General features: G+C 42.3%; 1 protein-coding gene and 1 long non-coding RNA gene across 5 annotated transcripts in view; one reads left to right on the top strand and one right to left on the bottom strand.

Annotated features, from left to right (window-relative positions):
- The window catches only part of LOC143744127 (uncharacterized), a 3,934-nt gene extending 2,771 nt beyond the window's left edge, over positions 1-1,163 (bottom strand). The window contains exon 1 of the long non-coding RNA XR_013205783.1: positions 838-1,163. This is a non-coding gene — a long non-coding RNA (uncharacterized LOC143744127). The remainder of the gene's footprint in view (positions 1-837) is intronic.
- The window catches only part of shf (Src homology 2 domain containing F), a 157,520-nt gene extending 144,201 nt beyond the window's left edge, over positions 1-13,319 (top strand). For all 4 annotated transcript variants that reach the window (XM_077235573.1, XM_077235571.1, XM_077235572.1 and 1 more), the window contains 2 exons: positions 3,847-8,527; positions 8,747-13,319. In XM_077235573.1, coding sequence (XP_077091688.1) covers positions 3,847-4,033 — 187 coding nt within the window. In that variant the 3' untranslated portion in view covers positions 4,034-8,527; positions 8,747-13,319. The remainder of the gene's footprint in view (positions 1-3,846; positions 8,528-8,746) is intronic.
- Positions 13,320-26,297: the final 12,978 nt, after the last annotated feature.

Raw genomic sequence — 26,297 nt, 5'->3', positions numbered from 1 at the left:
AAGTGGGTTTATTCTGAGATCACACACACACACACACACACACACCTGAAGGGGGTTTATTCTGAGATCACACACACACACACACACACTTGAAGGGGGTTTATTCTGAGATCACACACACACACACACACACAAACACCTGAAGGGGGTTTATTCTGAGATCACACACACACACACACACACACATTGGAAGGGGGTTTATTCTGAGATCACACACACACACACACACCTGAAGTGGGTTTATTCTGAGATCACACACACACACACACACACACACCTGAAGGGGGTTTATTCTGAGATCACACACACACACACACACACACACACTTGAAGGGGGTTTATTCTGAGATCACACACACACACACACACACACACACCTGAAGGGGGTTTATTCTGAGATCACACACACACACACACACACACACACCTGAAGGGGGTTTATTCTGAGATCACACACACACACACACACACACACACACACTTGAAGGGGGTTTATTCTGAGATCACACACACACACACACACACACACACCTGACGGGGGTTTATTCTGAGATCACACACACACACACACACACACACACACACACACACACCTGAAGGGGGTTTATTCTGAGATCGCACACACACACACACACACACACACTTGAAGGGGGTTTATTCTGAGATCACACACACACACCTGAAGGGGGTTTATTCTGAGATCACACACACACACACACACACACACACACACACACCTGACGGGGGTTTATTCTGAGATCACACACACACACACACACACACACACACACACACACACCTGAAGGGGGTTTATTCTGAGATCGCACACACACACACACACACACACACACACACCTGAAGGGGTTTTATTCTGAGATCACACACACACACACACCTGAAGGGGGTTTATTCTGAGATCACACACACACACACCTGAAGGGGGTTTATTCTGAGATCACACACACACACACACACACACACACTTGAAGGGGGTTTATTTTGAGATCACACACACACACACACACACACACCTGACGGGGGTTTATTCTGAGATCACACACACACACACACACACACACACACACCTGAAGGGGGTTTATTCTGAGATCGCACACACACACACACACACACACACACACACACACACACACACACACACACACACACACACACACACACCTGAAGGGGTTTTATTCTGAGATCACACACACATACACACCTGAAGGGGGTTTATTCTGAGATCACACACACACACACACACCTGACGGGGGTTTATTCTGAGATCGCACACACACACACACACACCTGAAGGGGGTTTATTCTGAGATCGCACACACACACACACACACACACCTGACGGGGGTTTATTCTGAGATCGCACACACACACACACATACACACCTGAAAGGGGTTTATTCTGAGATCACACACACACACACACACCTGAAGGGGGTTTATTCTGAGATAACAACCGGCTGAATATGCATTATCCTGCTTTACACGGCTATTTGCCACATATGTAAATAATTAGACACGAAATATGAATCTGAGTTGAAGTATTGTCTTTAAACGCAAAGCTTGCGCGGAGAGAGCAGTTTCAGCGGCGAGATCAAACTAGACGGACATTTAAGAGATATGGTTTTATGGTTTTAATATTTTATTAGATCACAAAACGCAAAACGTCCACGAAGAAAAAACGTTCCTAGCGAGTGTGTAGCGCTGGTGACTTCAGTGACCCGATGAGTCTGTGTTTCTGTGTTCTGTTGTTATCTGGGAATAATATACAGTTCGATTGACCAATCAGAATCAAGCATTCCACAGAGCCGTGTAATAAATTAAACTAATCCTGTCCGAGTAACCGGCCTTTAGTACGAGTAACATTCAGCATTACTAATAAACACAGCATTACATTCACAACTGAGAATAACTCAGACCGTGTGCCGGTTCTCTCCGTCCTTGACTGTTAATCTGCATTCTGAGTCGCTGTAAACCCGCCAGACGTTAAAAGCTCTCGACGGCGTTCATTAAAGCTCGCGGTCTCCAGTCCGACATCACTGACACACGTGACGCGTTTACCAACGAGTCTGACAACTAATCACATGTTGTTCTCTTCCCCTGTTCCCAATAACCTCTCTCTCTCTCTCTCTCTCTCTCTCATTCTCTCTCTCTCTCTCTCTCTCTCTCTCTCTCTCTCTCTCTCTCTCTCTCTCTCTCTCTCTCCCTATTTCAATCTCTCTCTCTCTCTCTCTCTCTCTCTCTCTCTCTCTCTCTCTCTCTCTCAACCTCTCTCTCTCTCTCTCTCCCTCTCTCTCTCTCTCTCTCTCTCTCTCTCATTCTCTTCCTCTCTCTCTCTCTCTCTCTCTCTCTCTCTCTCAATCTCTCATTCTCTCTCTCCCTCTCTCTCTCTCTCTCCCACTTTTAATCTCTCTCTCTCTCTCTCTCTCTCTCTCTCTCTCTCTCTCTCTCTCTCTCAATCTCTCTCCCTCTCAATCTCTCTCTCTCTCTCTCTCTCTCTCTCTCTCTCTCTCTCTCTCTCTCTCTCTCCCACTTTTAATCTCTCTCTCTCCCTCTCTCTCTCCCTCTCTCTCTCTCTCTCTCTCTCAATCTCTCATTCTCTCTCTCCCTCTCTCTCTCTCCCACCTTTAATCTCTCTCTCTCTCTCTCTCAATCTCTCTCTCTCTCAATCTCTCTCTCTCTCTCTCTCCCCCCCTCTCTCTCTCTCTTTCTCTCTCTCCCTCTCAATCTCTATCTCTCTCTCTCTCTCTCTCTCTCTCTCCCTATTTCAATCTCTCTCTCTCTCTCTCTCTCTCTCTCAATCTCTCTCTTTCTCAATCTCTCTCTCAATCTCTCTCCCTCTTTCAATCTATCTCTCTCTCAATCTCTCTCTCTCTCTCTCCCTCTCTCCCTCTCTCTCTCCCTCTTTCAATCTCTCTCTCTCTCTCTCTCTCTCTCTCTCTCTCAATCTCTCTCTCTCTCTCTCTCTCTCTCAATCTCTCTCTCTCTCAATCTCTCTCTCTCTCTCTCTCTCTCTCTCTCTCTCTCAATCTCTCTAAATCTACCCCTAAACGATTTGTACGATGTACATGTGCGATTTGTCTCAACCCACATGATGGGTAGGTTTAGGGGCGGGGTCAGGGGTAGGTTTGGGGCGGGGCGGAGTCAGGGGTAGGTTTGGGGCGGGGTCAGGGGTAGGTTTGGGGCGGGGTCAGGGGTAGGTTTGGGGCGGGGTCAGGGGTAGGTTTGGGGCGGGGTCAGGGGTAGGTTTAGGGGCGGGGTCAGGGGTAGGTTTAGGGGCAGGGTCAGGGGTAGGTTTAGGGGCGGGGTCAGGGGTAGGTTTGGGGCGGGGCCAGGGTAGGTTTAGGGGCGGGGTCAGGGGTAGGTTTGGGGCGGGGTCAGGGGTAGGTTTGGGGCGGGGCCAGGGTAGGTTTAGGGGCGGGGTCAGGGGTAGGTTTGGGGCGGGGTCAGGGTTAGGTCATTCGCACAAATTCATATGAATTAGCCACCTCGTAAAATTCGTACGAATTAGCCACCTTTTAATCACTCGTACAAATTCGTACGAATTGGTCGTGAGATAGCGATGGAGATATCAGGAAAATAATGCAACATAGTTTGTTTCCAGAAGAAAATAGCATCACAGTACATCTTAAATAATCTCAGTGATGTTTCATATTAATTTAGTTAATTTATATATATATATGTATAACCGCTCTGGAGAAAACCGTGATGTCATCGTTCAGTTCAGTTCTCATATAATAGTGTCAATGCAGAAGATCATTAATATAGTTGAATATTAAATGAAATGTCCCATTTCAATAACCCTGTTCTTCTGTGTTGTTTCTCTCACAGGAGCAGTCAAGGGTTCATGCACATGAAGCTGTCCCGAACCAAAGACAACAAGTACGTGTTGGGTCAGAACAGTTGTGTGTTCGACAGCGTTCCCGAGATCATCCACTTCTACTCCAGTCGGAAACTTCCCATCAAAGGAGCCGAACACATGTCTCTGCTTTACCCCGTGGCCATACGGACTCTATAGTGGGTCATATAGATACAATATAGATCTATAGATCTCGATACAGATCAAGCAGACGTTGATGAACGTCTTCAGCGTTTGCGAGACTATCAGTGAACTAAAGTGCTACTGAGATCCCGAAGGCATAATGGAGAATCCCGTATGGATCAACCGTATGGAAGAAAACATGCACTCAAATGCCTTCATGATTCCAGACCTGTCTTCTCTCGCTAGCTCACATTCGTGGATCTTTAATCTTAGACCTGCACACACACTTTACCATCGCCATCTCCTCTGTACAGAAACTTTAACGCCATCGTGGAAACTTTCACATTTGGGTGTTCATCGTAATACGAGAATCATTGGTTTTCTGGAACATTGAAAGGTCGCCGTTCATATCCACCGTATTCCTGCGTGGATTATGGGTGTTACTTCTGTTAAGCTGCAAACAATCAGTGAGAGACTCGCTTTATGAACGCAATAATACGTTTTTTAAAAACTTCAAACAAGCACTTAAAACATCGAACATTTAATAAAGTGTAAAAGCATCAATAAGGTACTTTCAACAGGCAATGAATAACCCAAAAAGCAGGGTTATTTGTATTTACATATAATATGCATAAAATTTAATTTTATGCAATATAGTGTACATAAAAGGCCATTTTATACAAAATATACATAAAATGGCCAAAAACATTGCTAAAATATTTTCCAGTGAAAACAAACATGAGGCAAACAAACAAAGAGACGTGAGGATTTGAGGAGAAAAACGAGAGATACTTTGTGCATTCCAGTGAATTATTAATGGGATTTATGGTAAATTAAATCGTGAGAACAGACCACAAATGTGCAGAATATGTTGTAATTTTTCACACTTTCATAATCACGAGGAACAGAAGACAGCGACTGAAAAGAGCTCTTGATATTCTTGTTATAACGTCACGTTAAAATACCAAGTGTTTCGTTATTCTCATGATGTCTGAAAAAAAAAACGGGAAGATTGACAGCTCATCCAGTCAAGCTGACGGATCGGCTTTATCTGTAGGGCAAACTTATGATTTGAAATGATTTGTTTCGGTGCTTTTGAATGGAAGTTCCCCGAACCAGAAGTGCCGCCCATAATTCAAGCGCATTAAACTCGTCAGGAATAATGTGGATATCTGGACGTGAACAAACACACGGTGAACCTGAACCTCCTCCTATAGACTTTCTCTGACGATAGTGTTGTCTCAACATGCAAACTCAGCTGGGTTTGCTGGAATATCAATCTGAACATGAACATTTTGAGATATTACTGAAATAGAGCATTCAGCCATTTTCCATTGAGACCCACAGATGTGAAGAGAGTAATCGCTACGCAGATTTCATTCAGTCCCTTAAAAGCGGTAATAACAGGACTATGGAGGAGAAGAGATGGATGGTGCCATTTAAGTGTACTTGGACCGGGCCGCTATGCAGATATAAAGTTGTACACTTGATTTACTGCCTGCTGTGTGTGTGTGTGTGTGTGTGTGTGTGTGTGTGTGTGTGTGTGTGTGTGTGTGTGTGTGTGTGTGCGTGTGCGTGTGCGTGTGCGTGTGCGTGCGTGCGTGCGTGCGTGTGTGTGAGAGAGAGAGAGAGAGAGAGAGTTTCTGAAGCATGAAAACTGACCTTTTAATTTAAAGATTCAAAAAGAGTCACTTTATACTAAAGCAGAGTTTAGGATGAGAATGAAATATGCCTGTATTGTCTACCTCAGAAAATCAATTTCATCCATCCATCCGCCGATCGATAAGGTACAGTGACGTCGCAGAAGTCGATTGGTTGGACTCGTCCCATTCTGCCATCTCAAATTTCCACCAAATTTTGCCTTTTGTTTTTAAGAATAGCTTCTTTTTTAGTTGGTGTGTTCGAGCGTCATTGATATGGAAAGTCACTCTAAGCTGTCGTTGACTCTGTTGCTTTAATGCCTTACTGTAAATGCATGGTTTAAAAAAAAAAAAAGAAACTAGTTGAGAATGTCATGCTGACCTTTTGCTCTCAATGAATGTTTTTGTGCCTGTAATTTATTATGGAGAAAAAAATATTGCTAATGTGTGTGTGTGATGCTCATATAAACTGATACTCTGATTGGAAGACTGTTTGCCATGGAAACTGTTTAGAGCTGTTCATCCAATCAGATCGCAGATCTGCCCTGACCTTTCCTATGACCTCTGGTTTCTTCATCTGCTGTTTCTTTTGTGTTGTTGTTGTTTTCTCTCTGTTAATCCATGATACGCAGAGCGATAGTGGTACGGATGAAAAGCTTGTGTGATTGGATTATATTCATTCCTTGTGCTTCAATGATACAACAAAGACTTTTATTTTGTTTTCTTTATATTTTCCTCTCTGACACTTTGTGTGATATTTCTGTCCTTAAAGGGACGGTTCACCCCTAAAAACGAGAATTGTCATCATTGATTCACATTAATGTCATTATTAAGTACTCAGAAAGTATCATAATCCTAATCTTGCGTCTGCAAGTGAATTGTGTCTCTAACATATACAGTATATACTGTACAACTGCTCAAGTGTTTGGGGTCAGCATGATTTTAATGTTTCTGAAAGAGTCTCCTCTGTTCAGCAAGGCTGCTTTTATTTGATTAAGAATACTGTAAAAACTGTGAAATAATATTACAACTTAAAACAGTTAATTCTATGTGAATATATAGTAAAGTGTAATTTATTCCTGTGATCAAAGCTGAATTTTCAGCATCATTACTCTCTTCAGTGTCACATGATCCTTCAGAAATCACTATAATATGATGATTTGAAGCTCAAGAAACATTTATGATTATTATTTTAAAAAAAAAATTGTTAAATAGAAAGTTGAAAAGAACCGCATTTATTTGAAATGGAGAAAGTGTTTAAACCTTCAAATGTCTTTACTGTCACTTTTGAACAATTTAATGACTGAATAAAATTTGCTGAATAAAAAATACGTCTTTCAAAAAACAAAAACAAAATCGTACTGACCTCAAATGGCATGACCTCAACGCTATTGGACTAAATGCCCAAAAAAGGCATATCAAGATGCATCACAAGAAGAAGAAAGAGAAATGTTTGAAATGCCATGAAGATGCGTAAACGACAGCGGCATTTAAATGTTTGTCTGAAATATCCCTTTAAAAGATCACAATGATGTAAATCTGCATGAAATCCAAGCTTTGCATTTCAACATTTATTCCCAGACTCAGTTCTCCATGACACTGAACCCGGATCAGTGCAAACATCGTCCGACTGAAATGTGAAGCGCTCCTGATAGCGTCTCGTTGTTAATCGTCGTCTGTATTTCCTCATCGCTCTGTAACGATTCACACAAACCTGACATGTTCATCTCTATTCAGGAGTGTTTGCTGAAAAGCATCAGTGTGTGTGTGGAGACAGACTCAGGAGAGAGTCATTACACTGACACACATGAATGTGTGTGTAAAAGATGTGTCCATGACCCAGAAGATTTGATGATGTTTCTGATTGTAATGCCTTCCTGCAGGAATCAGTGCAGTATCTGGACATCTAAGCCTCACACATGTATGAATATCATCACAGTATACAACATGAAATCAACCAAGTGGCGTTTATTTTAAAGGTCACATTATGCCCATTTTCACAAGATGTAATATAAATCTATGGTGTGCCAAGAATGTGTCTGTGAAATTTCAGCTCAAAATCCCCCCAGATCATTTATTATAGCTTGTCAAATTATTGGGTGTGAGCAAAAACGCATAGTTTTTGTGTGTGTGTCCCTTTAAATGCAAATGAGCTGCAGCTCCGCCTCCTTTCAGAAGAGGGCGGAGTCTTTACACGAGCTTCAGAAACTCCGCCAATAACAAAACACACCAATCTCACTCATCCAGAATCCCAGAATAACCAGTAGCGAGTGCAGCCTTACGGAGAGACTCAGGAAGAGTTTCTGAATGTTAGTGGAGACATTTGTGATGCGATCTGGGAAAACCGTCATATGTTGCGATGGTACGTTTTCAGTAGGGTCTAAAAATAAGTCGAATGTCAGTTTTTTTGTTGTTGTCAAGATTGGGTTTTCATTAAATTATTATTCCACAACATCTAGTCTGTCATCTCTGAATATATATTGGCAAAATTCACTAGTTTAGTGCAGAAAATAGCGATTTATATTGGCAAGCTGAAAAGACTGTGTTTCTCTTTAAAGGACAATTCCGGCCAAAAATGAATCTAGGGCTGAATAACACATGGGCACCGAGTTGACCGTTCTCTGGGATGCGTTTTCATGATGATCGAATGTGCCCAGTTGTATCGTTAGTTTTAGTTTTACAACAGATTAGTGGTCGATAGTCACAGTTCAGCTCGTATCACGGCGTTCGTGGTTCGACTGGTCGAGACTGTTCTCCATAGACGGCTCCTGCTCTTACGTCAAGTGTACTGTCTTTATAAAGTATCTTCTTATTACACTGTCTGTACACTTACAGAGTTCTCAATGCTTCGGTTTGCAGGTCGAGACCCTCATTATACTAGTGTGTTAGTGTAGGGCTATTTTGAGCCTTGTTAGTGGTATTAAACTAGCGATTTTATTTTTACTTATTCGATGCCCCATACACTAGCGCTATAAGCTAATCTGTGGTAAAACTAACGTCAAAACTGGGCACATTCGATTATCATGAAAACACATCCAAGAGAACGCCCGACTCGATACCATGTGTTATTCAGCCCTAGGTTCATTTTTGGCCGGAATTGTCCTTTAAGAAACGCGCGGCGGAGGTGCAAATAAATAAATAAATCGCCCACAGCTCGTAACACTGCAAAGACAGTTCACCTATCGAAATAAACCACATAACATCTAGAATACAGCTATATCAATGCGCATTTCCCGCCAGTCCTGTGTAAACTACAACGACACGCAAGCTTTTATTTTCATTTTTATCCAGAACATTCGTGAGATGCGGAGCACAAAAGCTGAAGCTCGTTTAAAAGATGTCGCTCGCCTCTCAATCCTCCTATTTCGGAACGGTTCTCACAGGATGAATTTTTACTTTGTAAGCTTTCAAATGATAATCTATGATGACTAGCCTACTAAAATATGTGATATGAAAAAAGGCAATAAAAAAAGGTGGTTTTCTCAAAATTCCGTTCCTGAAAATCATAGCGATCAGCCGACTTCAGATAACTATAACTTTTGTTAACTGATAAACGATGAAAGAAATAAAGACAGATTTGGAAAGGCTTGAAAACCAAAAGAAAAAACCTAAACCAGCGTTAATGTGGTATCAAACCCTGTAACCGGTCAAATTTCACCATGTGAAATTCCTGAGGTTTTCCCAGATCGCATCACATTTGTGGAGTTATATCATCTGATCAAATCAGCAAAACACCAAACGACTGAGACGATTGAAAAGAATCAGGAAAGTAGATCTGAGAATGAACCTTTTTCTGGGCAGTAAAATTGATAGATTGTAACGCGTGGCAAGTGCTTGAAGTGGGAAAAGAAAGGTGCCGGTACTCTCTTGCATTGGCAAATCATGACATTTGAGATTTCTACAGTGAAAAACAAAACTTATAACAAAACTTGTTGTTATTTATTAACAACATAAATGTAGCCTATTAAAACAAGTCATGCGTGTGTGCACGTGCGTGCGAAAACGGAACTCCTCCAAGTCTGCAAGTCCAAAATACATTTAGATTATTACATTTTATTTAATTAAATGCATTTATGGTGAGTTTATTATATTTTCATGTCAATCTGTGTTTTGACCACGAACCATGAGCTGTCACTTTAATTCACCGCGTGCAGCACAGCGGAAATACACTCGGAACGATCTCTGCACTGCTGTATCCGCACATAGACTCGGAACGATCTCTGCACTGCTGTATCCGCACATAGACTCGGAACGATCTCTGCACTGCTGTATACACACTAGACTCGGAACGATCTCTGCACTGCTGTATCCGCACTAGACTCGGAACGATCTCTGCACTGCTGTATACACACATAGACTCGGAACGATCTCTGCACTGCTGTATACGCACATAGACTCGGAACGATCTCTGCACTGCTGTATACACACATAGACTCGGAACGATCTCTGCACTGCTGTATACGCACATAGACTCGGAACGATCTCTGCACTGCTGTATACGCACATAGACTCGGAACGATCTCTGCACTGCTGTATACGCACATAGACTCGGAACGATCTCTGCACTGCTGTATACGCACATAGACTCGGAACGATCTCTGCACTGCTGTATCCGCACTAGACTCGGAACGATCTCTGCACTGCTGTATACACACTAGACTCGGAACGATCTCTGCACTGCTGTATCCGGACTAGACTCGGAACGATCTCTGCACTGCTGTATACGCACATAGACTCGGAACGATCTCTGCACTGCTGTATACGCACATAGACTCGGAACGATCTCTGCACTGCTGTATCCGCACTAGACTCGGAACGATCTCTGCACTGCTGTATACGCACATAGACTCGGAACGATCTCTGCACTGCTGTATACACACTAGACTCGGAACGATCTCTGCACTGCTGTATACGCACATAGACTCGGAACGATCTCTGCACTGCTGTATACGCACATAGACTCGGAACGATCTCTGCACTGCTGTATCCGGACTAGACTCGGAACGATCTCTGCACTGCTGTATCCGCACTAGACTCGGAACGATCTCTGCACTGCTGTATACGCACATAGACTCGGAACGATCTCTGCACTGCTGTATACGCACATAGACTCGGAACGATCTCTGCACTGCTGTATCCGCACTAGACTCGGAACGATCTCTGCACTGCTGTATACACACTAGACTCGGAACGATCTCTGCACTGCTGTATACGCACATAGACTCGGAACGATCTCTGCACTGCTGTATCCGCACTAGACTCGGAACGATCTCTGCACTGCTGTATACGCACATACACTCGGAACGATCTCTGCACTGCTGTATCCGCACTAGACTCGGAACGATCTCTGCACTGCTGTATACGCACATAGACTCGGAACGATCTCTGCACTGCTGTATCCGCACATAGACTCGGAACGATCTCTGCACTGCTGTATACACACTAGACTCGGAACGATCTCTGCACTGCTGTATCCGCACTAGACTCGGAACGATCTCTGCACTGCTGTATCCGCACATAGACTCGGAACGATCTCTGCACTGCTGTATCCGGACTAGACTCGGAACGATCTCTGCACTGCTGTATCCGCACTAGACTCGGAACGATCTCTGCACTGCTGTATCCGCACATAGACTCGGAACGATCTCTGCACTGCTGTATCCGCACATAGACTCGGAACGATCTCTGCACTGCTGTATCCGGACTAGACTCGGAACGATCTCTGCACTGCTGTATCCGCACATACACTCGGAACGATCTCTGCACTGCTGTATCCGCACATAGACTCGGAACGATCTCTGCACTGCTGTATCCGCACATAGACTCGGAACGATCTCTGCACTGCTGTATCCGCACATAGACTCGGAACGATCTCTGCACTGCTGTATACACACTAGACTCGGAACGATCTCTGCACTGCTGTATACACACTAGACTCGGAACGATCTCTGCACTGCTGTATACGCACATAGACTCGGAACGATCTCTGCACTGCTGTATACGCACATAGACTCGGAACGATCTCTGCACTGCTGTATCCGGACTAGACTCGGAACGATCTCTGCACTGCTGTATCCGCACTAGACTCGGAACGATCTCTGCACTGCTGTATACGCACATAGACTCGGAACGATCTCTGCACTGCTGTATACGCACATAGACTCGGAACGATCTCTGCACTGCTGTATCCGCACTAGACTCGGAACGATCTCTGCACTGCTGTATACACACTAGACTCGGAACGATCTCTGCACTGCTGTATACGCACATAGACTCGGAACGATCTCTGCACTGCTGTATCCGCACTAGACTCGGAACGATCTCTGCACTGCTGTATACGCACATACACTCGGAACGATCTCTGCACTGCTGTATCCGCACTAGACTCGGAACGATCTCTGCACTGCTGTATACGCACATAGACTCGGAACGATCTCTGCACTGCTGTATCCGCACATAGACTCGGAACGATCTCTGCACTGCTGTATACACACTAGACTCGGAACGATCTCTGCACTGCTGTATCCGCACTAGACTCGGAACGATCTCTGCACTGCTGTATCCGCACATAGACTCGGAACGATCTCTGCACTGCTGTATCCGGACTAGACTCGGAACGATCTCTGCACTGCTGTATCCGCACTAGACTCGGAACGATCTCTGCACTGCTGTATCCGCACATAGACTCGGAACGATCTCTGCACTGCTGTATCCGCACATAGACTCGGAACGATCTCTGCACTGCTGTATCCGGACTAGACTCGGAACGATCTCTGCACTGCTGTATCCGCACTAGACTCGGAACGATCTCTGCACTGCTGTATCCGCACATACACTCGGAACGATCTCTGCACTGCTGTATCCGCACATAGACTCGGAACGATCTCTGCACTGCTGTATCCGCACATAGACTCGGAACGATCTCTGCACTGCTGTATCCGCACATACACTCGGAACGATCTCTGCACTGCTGTATCCGCACATAGACTCGGAACGATCTCTGCACTGCTGTATCCGCACAGCACCAGGAGCGCATTGACGGACCGCGTGCGCGAGCAGTGTGAAAGCTCGAACCTGTTAACATGGGTGCGGGAAAAATACGCACTGCAAACGAAGTATATCAACGGGCGTGACACTGGCGCTTTTTCTGTCAGTGGTCGAGTACCGGCTACATGCGAGAAGTAGCGGTAGGCTACGCAAGAAAAAGTGCAGGTACGCTTAAGAGTAAAAAAGTGCAGGTACTGGTTACCAGTGAGTACCGCCCCACTTCGAGCACTGGATGTACACATATTTTCTGTAGGTTTTTGAGGGCACTTTATTAAAGGGATTGAACACACGGATTATTCTGTAAACATTCTGTTTATTATAGGGGACCAGAAGAGATCGGTTATGATTGACAGCTGTGTGGAAGAGTTATGGAATAAAACATCGGGAGATTTTGAAAGTGTTGGAAAAGAGTAAAATAAATGTGTAAAAGAGGAAAGAGGAAGACTGAAGGATGAGAGAATTAATGCAGTCAGTCAGATTCATTTACACTACACTCCGTCCCTGTGGAGATCTGTGTGTGTGTGTGTGTGTGTGTGTGGCATATCTGTACAGTTCCTCTCCACCTAATGTATATATGAATGTATTGTTTGGGGACTTTGATTTTCTGATAAATAAAGTGTATGGCTCTAACTTTACCAGGTGTTCATTCCTGTCCATTAATGCTTGTATCTGGAGACAGACACAGAAAACAAATTTTTCCTTTGTTGTAGCATCATATATTATTTTCTGCGCTTATATATATATGTGTGTGTGTGTGTGTGTGTGTGTGTGTGTGTGTGTGTGTGTGTGTGTGTGTGTGTGTGTGTGTGTGTTTTATTGTATTTATTCATTATTTTTCTTCTTTTAATTCATGTACGGTATTATTTTCTTTATTCCCATTATTTATTTTGAACAAACACTTGACCTTAAATTTATTTTATTTAAAGTCTTTTCAGTATCAGAATGAAATTGTTCTGATGTTGATTGATTGTTTCAAACGGTAAACAAAGAGTAAAAGCCGCAATTAGTTAGACATGTTTAGGACAAAGCTTTAGATGATGAGATACAGTATAAATATGCATATGCTTTTCCATTACTTTAACTCCTCAAAATAATTAAACCAATGTCATGTTATTGAGATAATTTGAGATTCAACTTGATTTGAAATCAAAGAACTTGTTTTTAAGTTGAATTAGGTGGATTTATATTATAAATAAATGTACATTCATTTATAGTGAGGAAACTGCTGCCACTGTAAGAAACTTGTTTTCACCCTGGAATAACATATAAAATTTACATCACAATTCTGATTTTTTGTATCTTATAAAATCCATATACATATTTTATATAAAATCTTCTAATCCATGAAAATGGTGAGGATTGTGAGGTAAAGTGAGTGTGTTTAAGGGGTCACATGAGGACTGAGCCGGTTTTTATCTCCATACCTCAACTTTATACAACCAGACATAATTAAAGGGTGAAAATGACATTGCAGTGATTTACTCCCCGTGTGTGTGTGTGTGTGTGTGTGTGTGTGTGTGTGTGTGTGTGTGTGTGTGTGTGTGTGTGTGTGTGTGTGTGTGTGTGTGTGTGTGTGTGTGTGTGTGTGTGACATGAATGACGTGACGGAGAGTTAATGACATGTTGTCCCATGAGACATTGAAACATTATCTTGTGTCTTTGTGTTGTGAAAGGTGTTTTCCTCCATTACCGGAGAGAATGTGTTTTTAAGAGTCTCTTCTAGTCGAGCCTGTATGGGCGGATACAGCAACCGTCCCGAATGACCCGTCTTTAACCCAGAAGATGAACTTATTTACTCGTAGACAAGCAGAGAGATCCAGATACGAGAGTATACGTGTGTGTGTGTGTGTGTGTGTGTGTGTGTGTGTGTGTGTGTGTGTGTGTGTGTGTGTGTGTGTGTGTGTGTGTGTGTGTGTGTGTGTGTGTGTGTGTGTGTGTGTGTGTGTGTTTGCAGGTCTGATGTTCATGTGTCAGGTTCTGAAGTGTGTAAAGCATTTCATCCCAGAATCCTCAGCGGAAACACACACACACACACACACACACACTCATGCACTTAAAAGACATGACTGTTCAACAACATTAAAAAACCTTTACAATCTTAATTAATAGTTTTTCTTCATCACAAATGCATTACATTGATCAGAAGACATTATGATGTTACAAAATATTCTATTTCAAATAAATGCGGTTCCTTTGAACTTTCTGTTCATCGAAGAATACACAAAAATATGAACTGTTTTCAACACTGATAATAATCATAAATGTTTCTTGATCATCAAATCATCATATTATAGTGATTTCTGAAGGATCATGTGACACTGAAGACTGGAGTAATGATGCTGAAAATTCAGCTTTGATCACAGGAATAAATTACACTTTACTATATATTCACATAGAAAACTGATGATTTACACTGGAATAATATTTCACTATTTGAATTTTTTTAACAAATAAAAAAATACTATATTTTGGTGTTGTCTAGTCATGCAAAAAATGTATATAGTTGTAATTAATTTTGTTTTAATAAATGTTTTATGTCAATTAAATGTTACGAATGAAACCGTAAACACACCAGAAGAACATTACATAACCTGTTAAACATGGAAGTATTATGCAATAATGAGAAGGTTATTTCTCCATAATATAGAATCTTTTTGACATAAAATGTTCTTTAAAATTGAGTCGAGTTCTATTTACAACGTCGTCCCTGAAAGTGTATATAATGCTCTAAAAAATTAAACATGATATATTTCTATAAACACTCATTATCATATGAATTGCATGTGTTGTTTGGTCATGTATTAATCATACAGCTTATCAAATGTGCCATAAAGAAGAAAAGAGTGTGTGTGCGTGCGTGCGTGCGTGTGTGCGTGTGTGTGTGTGTGTGTGTGTGTGTGTGTGTGTCTGTTGTGATGAACGACGTGTGTACATTTCAGTAGTGTCTCTTTCTTTGAGACACTACAGATGTTTATTGAAGATTAGCTTATAGTGACATTATTCCAAACAATGTCAAAGAATCTGGTGTGTCAAGATGTGTGATGTCATTAAAACGGTCTCCATAGCAACTCTCCTGAAGAGTTATTGTGTTTCTAACAGCGTTTCCGTTCGTTAACTGGAAGTAACCGGAAAGGCCAGAATCAGTTTGTTGATCCTGTTTGCTGAAGTCTTTACAGTGGCAGTGGAGCAGATGTGTGTCTGACTGAGTGTGTGTGTGTGTGTGTTTGTGTGTGTGTGTGTGTGTGTTTGTGTGTGTGTGTGTGTGTCTGTGTGTGTGTGTGTGTGTGTGTGTGTGTGTGTGTGTGTCTGACTGAGTGTGTGTGTGTGTGTGTGTGTGTTTGTGTGTGTGTGTGTGTGTGTGTGTGTGTGTGTCTGTGTGTCTGTGTGTGTCTGTGTGTGTGTGTGTGTGTGTGTGTGTGTGTGTGTGTGTGTGTGTGTGTGTGTGTGTGTGTGTGTCTGTGTGTGTGTGTGTGTGTGTGTGTGTGTGTGTGTGTGTGTGTGTGTGTGTGTGTGTGTGTGTGTGTGTCCAGCTGTGTTTAGAGACTCATCCTGTACAAAAGCTGAGATCTCGTTCACAAACAGCGCTATAAAAGCGAGATTAATTCGAGGCTATTGACAGATTTACGGTGGTGTTCATCAGGCCGTGAGCGAGAGCTGCTCTCCTCTTCACTCGAGTCAATGGATCAGGATGTTTCTAATGTACATGCACTGAAGGGTTTGATTTTACAAGACATGAAAGTGGAACCGGAGATATCATGGTTGAATGAATCATACAAATACGTCTGCCATATTTCAGCCAAATATCAAAAGAAAGAAATAATACATGAATGTTGCTTAAAGGGGTGGTTTACTGCTAGTTCAGTTCATAGTTCATACTTCCAAATTTTGAACTAGTTCATAGTTCTTTTTTTCCATATGTTGCTGCGAACTATTATTTTTCCAAATTATTGCCCCAGCCCATATAGAACCACAGACAGCACTAATTTTATCGGCGGGGAAAGTTTGCACAGAAATGTAAGATTTTTCCCATCCTCACGACCATGTCATAAAACTGGTTTAAATGACCATATGACGCCTCCTTGCTGCTTTTTGTGTTGATGACGCATGCGAATGTGCGACACTGGTGCTGGTGTTGCCAGATTGGGTGTTTTCTCCACTAAATATTAAGGCCTGTTTACGATGTGTTTTAGCCGGGTTTTCACTCTATAGAAATCTGGCACTCTATTGAACGAACGTAAACTGAGAGAGCGTGGCGTTCACAGACACCAGGGGTGCTTCTCATTTCTTATTTGTGCATCCTCGTTTCCTTTCCTCGCTTCCTTTCCTAGCGCCTCAGCTCCTCCCCCTGTAGGTTGTGAGGGAAGGACGCAAGGAAAGAAAATGAGGATGGAGGAATCGAATGAAAGCTTTTTTTATACATTGGAATACTTGATCATTCGAGTGTCACTTCACAGCGTCATCAGCAGCGCTCAAATACCCTGCAAGATACCCTGTTGAAATATGTGAGATGTGTGTGTAACCCCTTTCACCCGGGTCCCACTCGACCCGCACCGAGCGGGCCTCGAACCCGGGTCTCCGGCATGAGAGTCAGGCGCTCTAACAAAGGAGGCTAAAGACTGCAGCCTCTAGCATCTGTCGCTAGAGAGCCTTTTGAGATCAGAGGAGTGAGGTTTACTCGCACAGCAACTACTAGCTGGCCTCCGTTACACTCATCCCCCTAAACCTCACTCCCATCCGGGTCACGGCACCAATGTAACCCCTTTCACCCGGGTCCCACTCGACCCGCACCGAGCGGGCCTCGAACCCGGGTCTCCGGCATGAGAGTCAGGCGCTCTAACAAGGAGGCTAAAGACTGCAGCCTCTAGCATCTGTCTCTAGAGAGCCTTTTGAGATCAGAGGAGTGAGGTTTACTCCCACAGCAACTACTAGCTGGCCTCCGTTACATGTGGTTTATATAAACTGCATAGGTAAACTATAATTTAAAAAGATTGTGACAGATGTGAAGGGGGAGGAGAATGTATACGTGCGTCACGTTTAGTCAATGGAACAGTTCCGCATAGGATACACCTGTGTATCCTCGCTCATGACCCCTCTGAAAGCCTCCTCACTCCTCGTTCCTCGACTCCTCGCGGTGCAATTAGAGAATTGAGATGTCCTTCAAGATGGCTGTGCTTGATTGGTTTCCGGGTCATAGGATGGAGGACAGAGGAGCGAGGAGACGAGGAGGGATATTGAGAAGCACCCCAGAATGAACGAGTTCACAGTAACGTTCATCAGGCAGTAGGCTAATACAGTACATTAAGTAGTTTGTGAACTATCGTTCAATGAACGCGTTCAGGCACAAAATTGCATTGCAAATCAGGTTTATTGGCAAAATGTACAGACTTTCAGCTGTTCGCAATGAACAAATCAAACAAAAGTAATTGAAATAGCTCAACACAACAAATCTTTCAAGTGTTTTCCCCAAATTCAACTGAAAAAGCAACTTTTAATGACTTCTGCAGTCTCAAAATTACAAGAAATACGTTTTCAAAAGACTTCTAAACCCAGACGCTGTGTTGATAGATGACGGCCAGTTGTGCCAACTCAGTCAGGTATTGAGGAGCAAACAGCAAAATTTTAAATTCAATGCGATACTGAATAGATAGACAGTGCAGTGAACGTAGAATAGGCGTGATGTGGTCCTGTGAGCAAACGTGCAGCTCATTCTGGACCAGCTGAAGTCGAGGAATAGATGAGACAGGCAGCGAATTACACTAATCAAGCCGTGATGAAATAAAAGCATGAATTACAATCTCAAAACTCTTCCTGCTTAGGAATGGTTTAACTTTCGCTAATCTTCAGAGGTGGTGAAAGCTGGAACTGCAACTGTATTGATCTGTTTGTTCAATTTTAGGCCACTATCCAGTGTAAAACCCAGATTCTTTGCAACAAAAGAACGATATGAAGTGAGGGAACCCAAGTCAACATTGCTCAAATCAGTTTTCTCGGTAGGCCCAAACAGGACAATTTGAGTTTTGTCATCGTTCAAATGGAGAAAGTTGTTGTTTAGCCATGCTTTCAAATCTTGAAGACAGTCAATCAATTGATTTATGGGAGACCTGTCATTGCGCATTAATGGTATGTAAAGCTGCGTATCATCGGCATAGCAATGGAACGAGACACCGAATCTTCTTAATACAGAACCCGTGGGTAGCATGTACAGTGAAAACAGTAGCGGCGTTAAAGTTGACACCACATGTAACGTGTGCTAGAGAAGAAGAATGCTTCACTATATTTACAGAGGATCTTCTGTTGGACGGGAAGGACCGAGACCAGTCGAGTACAGTGCCTCTTATCCGATGCATTGCTCCCAACGAGACTGCAGGATACCGGGATCAACAAAACCAAACGCAGAGCTGAGATCTAACATTATTAAAGCCATGGTATTACCAGCATCAGTGGACATTAAAATGACATTAAACACTTTCAAAAGAGCCGTCTCTGTGCTGTGTAAGGTTTTAAAACCAGACTGAAAAATATCTGAAATACCATTACTATTCAAATAATTTTGTAGCTGCATAAATAAAAAAAGTTTCTAGAATTTTTGATAAAAACGGCAGGTTGGAAATTGGTGGAAAATTTGAGTAAACTGCAGGATCAGACAAAGGCTTCTTTGGGATGGGCGACACCGAAGCTAATTTAAAGTCCCTGGTAAAAGACAGTTGTTTATTATCATTACTAGATCAAGACCGATGGAGTCGAAGGCGTTTACAAATCGTGAGGGCAAAACATTATGGGGAGAAAACGTGGTTTTTAATTTTAGAGCAATTTCTCTACATGTCTGTAAAGAGACTAATTCAAAATCACTCCATTGACTAATGGATAAAATGGGGTCTGGAATAGAACCTGCCATTGTAGATAATTGAACCTGTGCATTTTGAACTTTATCTAGGAAATACTTAAAGTTTTTAAAGTGAAATGAAATCTCTGGAAATATCTGCATCGGGGGGTTTAAAACAGAGTCAATCGTCGAAAATAAAATTCTATAACAGTAAGAATTTTTGGCTATGATGTCCGATAAATATTTCGCCTTTGAAAATTATGCAAAGAGGCCTTCAGTATTTCATGATTCCTGAAGCCCATCCGTCTTCCACTTTCATTCACACTGATGACATTGTGGTCTAAGTTCCCGAATATCATTGTTTATCCATGGTTGGGATTTGCATTTCCGATTAACAAGCTTTCGAGGTGCAATATCATCTAAAATAACACAACATCTATTATTGAACAGTTGCACTTGACCATCAACACTCAAGTGGGAAGGAACAGAGTCTGAGGTAAGAGATTGAAATTCCTCCAGATACATATTAGAAATGCATTACAAGATTGAGCAGTCAGAGAACGAGCCCAGCATGCTCGAGCTGGTTTGGTACTGGGTGGAAAAGGAAGTGTCGCTAGTGACATCATCAGCAACAGATAAACCAAGTCAATATCAGGGGGTGGTTTCACAAAGCTATTTTAGACCGGTCTATAGTGTTAGACAAGTCTAAAATTTGCTCATAGACTTGTCTAATGCAAGTTACTGTGCGTTCACACCGCCGCCGGCGAGAGCGTCAAAGTGGCCGGAAATCATTCATTTTCAGTAGTCATTTCATTTCCACTGTCGGGCCAGGGCCGGGTCAGGGCTAACAGTGAGCCAAGCCGGGCCAGTGGCCTCGGGCCTCAAGCACCGGGCTCGTGTTTCCACTGCCGGGCCAGTAGCCCCGCAGCGCTGCCCGAAACCCTGTCCTTAACACACCTTTCTGGATAAAACGTCATACAACCTAACCCATTTTAGCGGGTATTATGAATTTATTATTTTTTTTAGTTAGGAAGATAGCATGTATATTAACTCACCGGCCGTGGCTGCCAAAGTGTCCCAACTTCTCTCGCCACTAACAGAGGGACTGTGACCCAGCACACTGTCCATTCAGTCGAACCATGGAAAATTCCTTCTCTCGGCTTCGCTTTGTCAATTGTGCGTTTTAATCGCCTCGTACTGCGTCCGCAACTTTTTTATTTTTTCCGGAAACTTAAAGCTTTGTTCGCTGAATGCTTAGCTTCAGCAACGATGTATTTTATAACGTTCGTGTTTCTGCAAACGCCGTCAAATTGACACTGTACCCTTTCTTCTGCCCAAATGCTCAGTAGAGCTTTGGTATCTTCGACAGGCAGTAATGTTACAGGCGATTCCCCATTTCGAGCAGCGATTATTTTGCGCTATATAAAAAAGTGAAATGTGCATCTTGCCGCAGACCATAACTTTCCCTAACACCGATAAACTACGCCTTTTACCTTGACCACGCCTCTAGCCCGAGCTGGCCCGCTTTGGCCCAAGGTATTCGACAGGCCAGAAATCCTGGTCGTTGGCCCCAAGTAAGCCCCGCTCAAGCACCGGAAGTGACAATGGAAACGCGACTGGCCCTGGCACGCACTAGCAAGGCTCGGCCCTGGCCCGGCAGTGGAAACACGGCTATTGAGAGCCGGCGGCGAGCTCCGCCGTGGGCGGCCCGTCTTGGACGGTGAGAGCGGCGTCGAGAGTTGAAATCTGGTCAACTTTATGGTAATAAGCTATGACACGGTTCGGCGGCAACGAATCGGAATGTAGAAGTGCTCCATTTGAGAGGATTCCAGAGAACGCAGTCCTGTAAACTTTGGTTCCGACCACATTAGTTCCCAAGCAAAATAGAGGAGACGTTGATCATTTGAATTTGATAAGGCGTGTAACACTATTTATAGACAAGATTTTCACGTTAATACACTTTTTTTTCTGCGGGAATGTAAATTAGAATAGAACTTAACCATGAACACAAAAGCCACACCACACACATGGCTTTTAATTGGTTTATTTCGTTAGCAAACATGTCACTGTAATCGTTAAGTTCTTTCCACCGATCACTTTTCTGCAAAAATAACGATCGACATGCTTGTTTGATTTGCAGCCCCCTTAAATGAAGTTTTAAAAAAGACCAAGTATTTGATCTACGTCAGAGCATCAGAGCATCCACGAATCTTTCCACGGCGTCGCTGGAAGGGCGGCGAGAGCGAATTTTGCCACTCTCGCGGGCGGCGGTGTGAACGCACAGTTAGACTGTTTCACAAAAATAAAGACTGACTTAATTTAGACCAAAAATAATTAGACACCTTACCCCAGGCTAACTTAGGTCTAATCCTGCGTTCTATTATTGTCAACGAACCGACTCGGCCCTCGGATATGACGTCAATTCCACACTTCAAGCGTTCTGATATGTTTTGAGCGTCCGAGTCGGAGAAAAACATGGACGCCACCCGGAAAGCTGTTGCTATGGTAGAACTGGCCGAGAACCAGGCGCTTATCAAAACGCAGCCATTTGAACTTCTAAAATTTTCACTTTATTTCATGTTTTAGTTTATCTTCTGTTAGCAACGCTAGCCACGTTACTAACACCTGTTTGAAACAAGGCATCATTCAATATTGCACTCACAACAAGACCGATTCCCATACCCACAGGCAGTGATACGGGTGCAGTGAGGTATTGCAGTAATACCAGTGATTAAAATCATCATTTAAACAAAGTCCCACAGGACGCTGCCATCTTGGATCCCGTATCGGAATTCTTGCTCGGTGTCCTCAAGATTGTCCAACTTCCGAACTGGGAAATCATAGGAAAGGGGGCGTGTTGCTACGCAACGTCTTCCTAGTCGGAACTCCGACACGGATAAATAATAGAACGCACCATAAGACTCTATGTTACCATGGCAACCAGCAGTAACAATCAGTTACATTACAAACAGCCAAAAGAAAAGGGAAAATGGCTCCTCCAGTTTTTGGATATTTCGTCTTAAATATTTATTTTTTGGCATCTTGTACCATGTTTTTGTATCTTTTCTGTACGTCTTTAACGCTCCGCTCAACGGTCGGATTAACGCTATTAACTGTCGTATCTTTTTCCAAATTAAACATTTCTTCTTGTTACTACTTTCTCCGCTAAAGTTCCCAAGTAAAATGTCCTTGTAACTGTTATCCTCCTCCAACAAACATATGTTTTCCGCTGGGGTAAACTGCACTGAGCGGTTGAATACGCTTACTTGATCCGCCATGTTTTTTGTTTTGAAAAGTGTCTTATTTTACCCAGACTACATTGCAGTGTAGTCCTACTTAAGATAGTCAAAGTCGTGAGTGCTTTGTGCAACGGTCTGATTTAGATGTCTATCTGAAGTCGGACTATCTACTATATTTAAGCCATAGTCAAAGTGTATCTTTGTGAATCCGGCCCCAGATCTAATGTATGACCAAGACAGTGAGTGCGACCGTTTACACATTGCACTAAGTTTAGTGAAGATATGAGGTTTAAAAAATCCTTTGCTAAGGGATTGGCTGCACAACAGACATGAATATTGAAATCACCCAAAATTAAAATACAATCGTATTTAGTCTGAATATTCCCCAAAAAGTCAGCAAATTCTTCAATAAAATTATTTTATGCCGGTGGTCGGTAGATTAAAATGATCAATACAGAATTAGAGGATTTTTTTTTAACATATTAGTAATAGCCTTATTTTTTGTTGTTATTATTTGTCCTCTTCTTTATTATCATATCTTCCTCATCCTCCAGTTAATACCAATTTTTTTCTCTCCTCTATTATTATTTAGTTAATTTTTATTACGTCTGTTGTATCTGTAAGAGGGGTATAGATAAATTAAATGTTTGGCGTTACTACTTCAGAGAAAGGACTTGGGTCACCTGATTTTACCCATGACTCAGTTGTGGTAGATTTTTCCCTAAACCTAACTACGTACCTGGAACCTAATTACCTGAGCCGTCTCCAGTCGACACTTCATACTTTATTCTCCAGCTCTGCGTCTCCTGTCGACAACTGGCTTTGAGTTCTGAATCTCTCACTTCTTGCTTCTCTAACTAACGTGCTTCCCTATCTAACCTGCTGTGCAGCCGTAATAAACACAGACTTCAGCAAATGTCCTCTAAATGCTTTAATCACGACCAGGAGATCTTCCTGAGCAGTTCTCAGAGCATCTCTCCCAAGTAGAACAAGGCCGGAGGATCCCAGACAAATCCCATTGAGAATCCCAACAGTAAACACGAATACAACAGTTTTCATAGAGTAAAGGAATGGAAAGATGACATGAAACATTACATAATTTCCCCACAATTTGATTGGTTCTTCATAGACAAGCCCTCTTGTTACTAGGTAACCAAAAGGTTTCAAAGTTAGACATCTGTCTAGTTTCATTTCTCATATTTGTTGTTTTTACACTCACACAACCAAAGTCACGAGACGATCTGCGAAGCGAGCTCAGATAACGATGGCCGGCCTTCCTTCGCCGAATCCCAGAGGAACTGCGTTGTGAAGAGCGGGAAGGGGAATCCAGCGAGTCTGATCAACTAAGTAATGAGCCCGCGCAGAACCGCCCGCAGCCAGAGCCAAGTTTATCCTCGCGGTAATACCTGCGCGTCTTCTTCTACGTCGTCTGTCTGAGACAGTGATGGTTTGCCATGATATCCAGCGAGGCCAGAGCAAAAACTGTCAAGTTCAGAGAGAGACTTGGAGAAGATGATAGTACAGCTGCACTAGCGGCTAAGAATGTGTTAGCTATTCACAATGGCAGAGACATCTAATTCTCTAAAGTGACCCACTGTATTTATTAAGATAGATAAATAAAAATAATCTATCTATTTACAATGCTACAAAAAACATGATCTATACATATATGTTTTATTAGAGGTTCAAGCACAAAGTGCTGAAACCCTATTGTAATTGTAAGGATTTGTAAAACGCATCGTGCAGAACAAACCGTAAGTGCTGGAGACTTGAAACCTGGCCAGATGGTAGGCCTCAATTTGGGGAGATCCTAAACAAAAACTCAGAACTTCACACAAATTGGTGGGCATATGTGTCATAACAAAGTAAACAAGCATGCACAATTTTATGGAGATCGGACCATAGGTGGTGCTATAACTGTTAAAAAGCTTAAAAACCATGTATTTCCTATGGAAAATTGCCTGTATTGGCTGTTAATGGTCTTTTAAACCTATAATTTCAGTGGTTAAATGCTTGCTAAATAAAACTTAATGTCTTTAATGCTTATGTGCTTAAAGGCCTTAAATGCTCGAACCCCGATAAATGCTGCTTGCAGCTTTAATTTGTTTTATTATTTATATATTATATAATGTTGATGCTTTGACAACATTGTGCTACACAGTCATGCTAATAAAGTGAATTTGAAATTTTAAAAATTTAAATTTAAAAATTGAGTCTCATTGGTCTTGTACAGCTTGGGCATAGATGGCTAAATGTCGATCAATTGTTGAAATTCGTAGACAATAAGAGAGTGGCAGTAAATTGACAAGGGAGACAATAAAAACGATAAAAACATAACATGTAGACGTCCTGCCACACACACCGGCGCCATCTTGTTTATAACCTCAGAACTGTGAGATTATACTGTGAGCCTTTACTATCTTTGTGTATCCTGTTCCTTGTCTGTGAAGGGCGATGATGCCTTCTCCTAAAGGGATGTTTGATCATAATTTCACTTTTCTAACTTTAGCTAGTGTGTAATGTTGTTGTTTGATCATAAACAACATCTATAAAGTTACGACGCTCAAAGTTCAAAGCAAAGGGAGAGATTTTCTTTTCCAGAAATTTGCTTTTTAAGGACTACAACAAACGGCTGGTAGGGACCACACGACATTCCTCCGGGTTAGTGACATCATTAACCCTGAAACGTACATAAACCCCGCCCCCAAGAACGTGATTTATAGATTATCAAGACAGAATATAAGATAATTACACATAAGCTACATAAATTCATCAACTAACCATTCAGAAATGTTGTCTACATGTTACTTCTTCTTGAGTCTCTCCATCTTTCTGACTACAGTTTGAACATAAAAGGCTAAAAGTTACTGAAATGTTCAGTGCATGTGTGTGTGTGTAAACAAACATGAGCTCTTGAAGCTCCTCCCCCTGTGCCGGGAGTAGCAGCTCATTTGCATTTAAAGGGACACACACAAAAACGGTGCGTTTTTGCTCACCCTCAAAAAGTGACAACTTTAACATGCTATATACAAATATCTGTGGGGTATTTTGAGCTAAAATTTCACATTCACACTCTGGGGACATCAGAGATTTATCTTACATCGCGTGAAAAGGGCATTATAGGACCCCTTTAACTTTTTGGACCATTCTTTTGACTTAGCCATATTTATAAGTTGCAGTCAAATGTGACACTCAACAAACCTAGCCAGTTCAGATATTTAGTGTGTTCTAGCTCAAGCACACCTGGTCCAACTAATGAAGCCCTTGATTACTTGCATCTTGATTTGTGTTGTTGTGAGGGATTCTATTCAGGGGTTGAATAATTTTGAAACTACAGAAGTCATAAAAAGTTGCATTTATAGTTACATTTGGCGAAATCACTTAAATCGTTTGTTGTGTTGAGCTATTTTAATTACTTTTGTTTGATTTGTTCATTGCAAACAGCTTGAAGTCTGTACATTTAGCCAATAAACCTGATTTGCATTTGGGGTTTGAATAATTTCAATTGTAACTGTATATATAATATATACACACACGTATATATATAATAT

This window comes from Siphateles boraxobius, unplaced genomic scaffold, assembly GCF_051911475.1.
Source record: "Siphateles boraxobius isolate OS27281-9 unplaced genomic scaffold, OSU_SipBor_1 198, whole genome shotgun sequence".
NCBI classification, from domain to species: Eukaryota; Metazoa; Chordata; class Actinopteri; order Cypriniformes; family Leuciscidae; genus Siphateles; species Siphateles boraxobius.
This window is presented reverse-complemented; position numbering and strand designations above follow the sequence as displayed.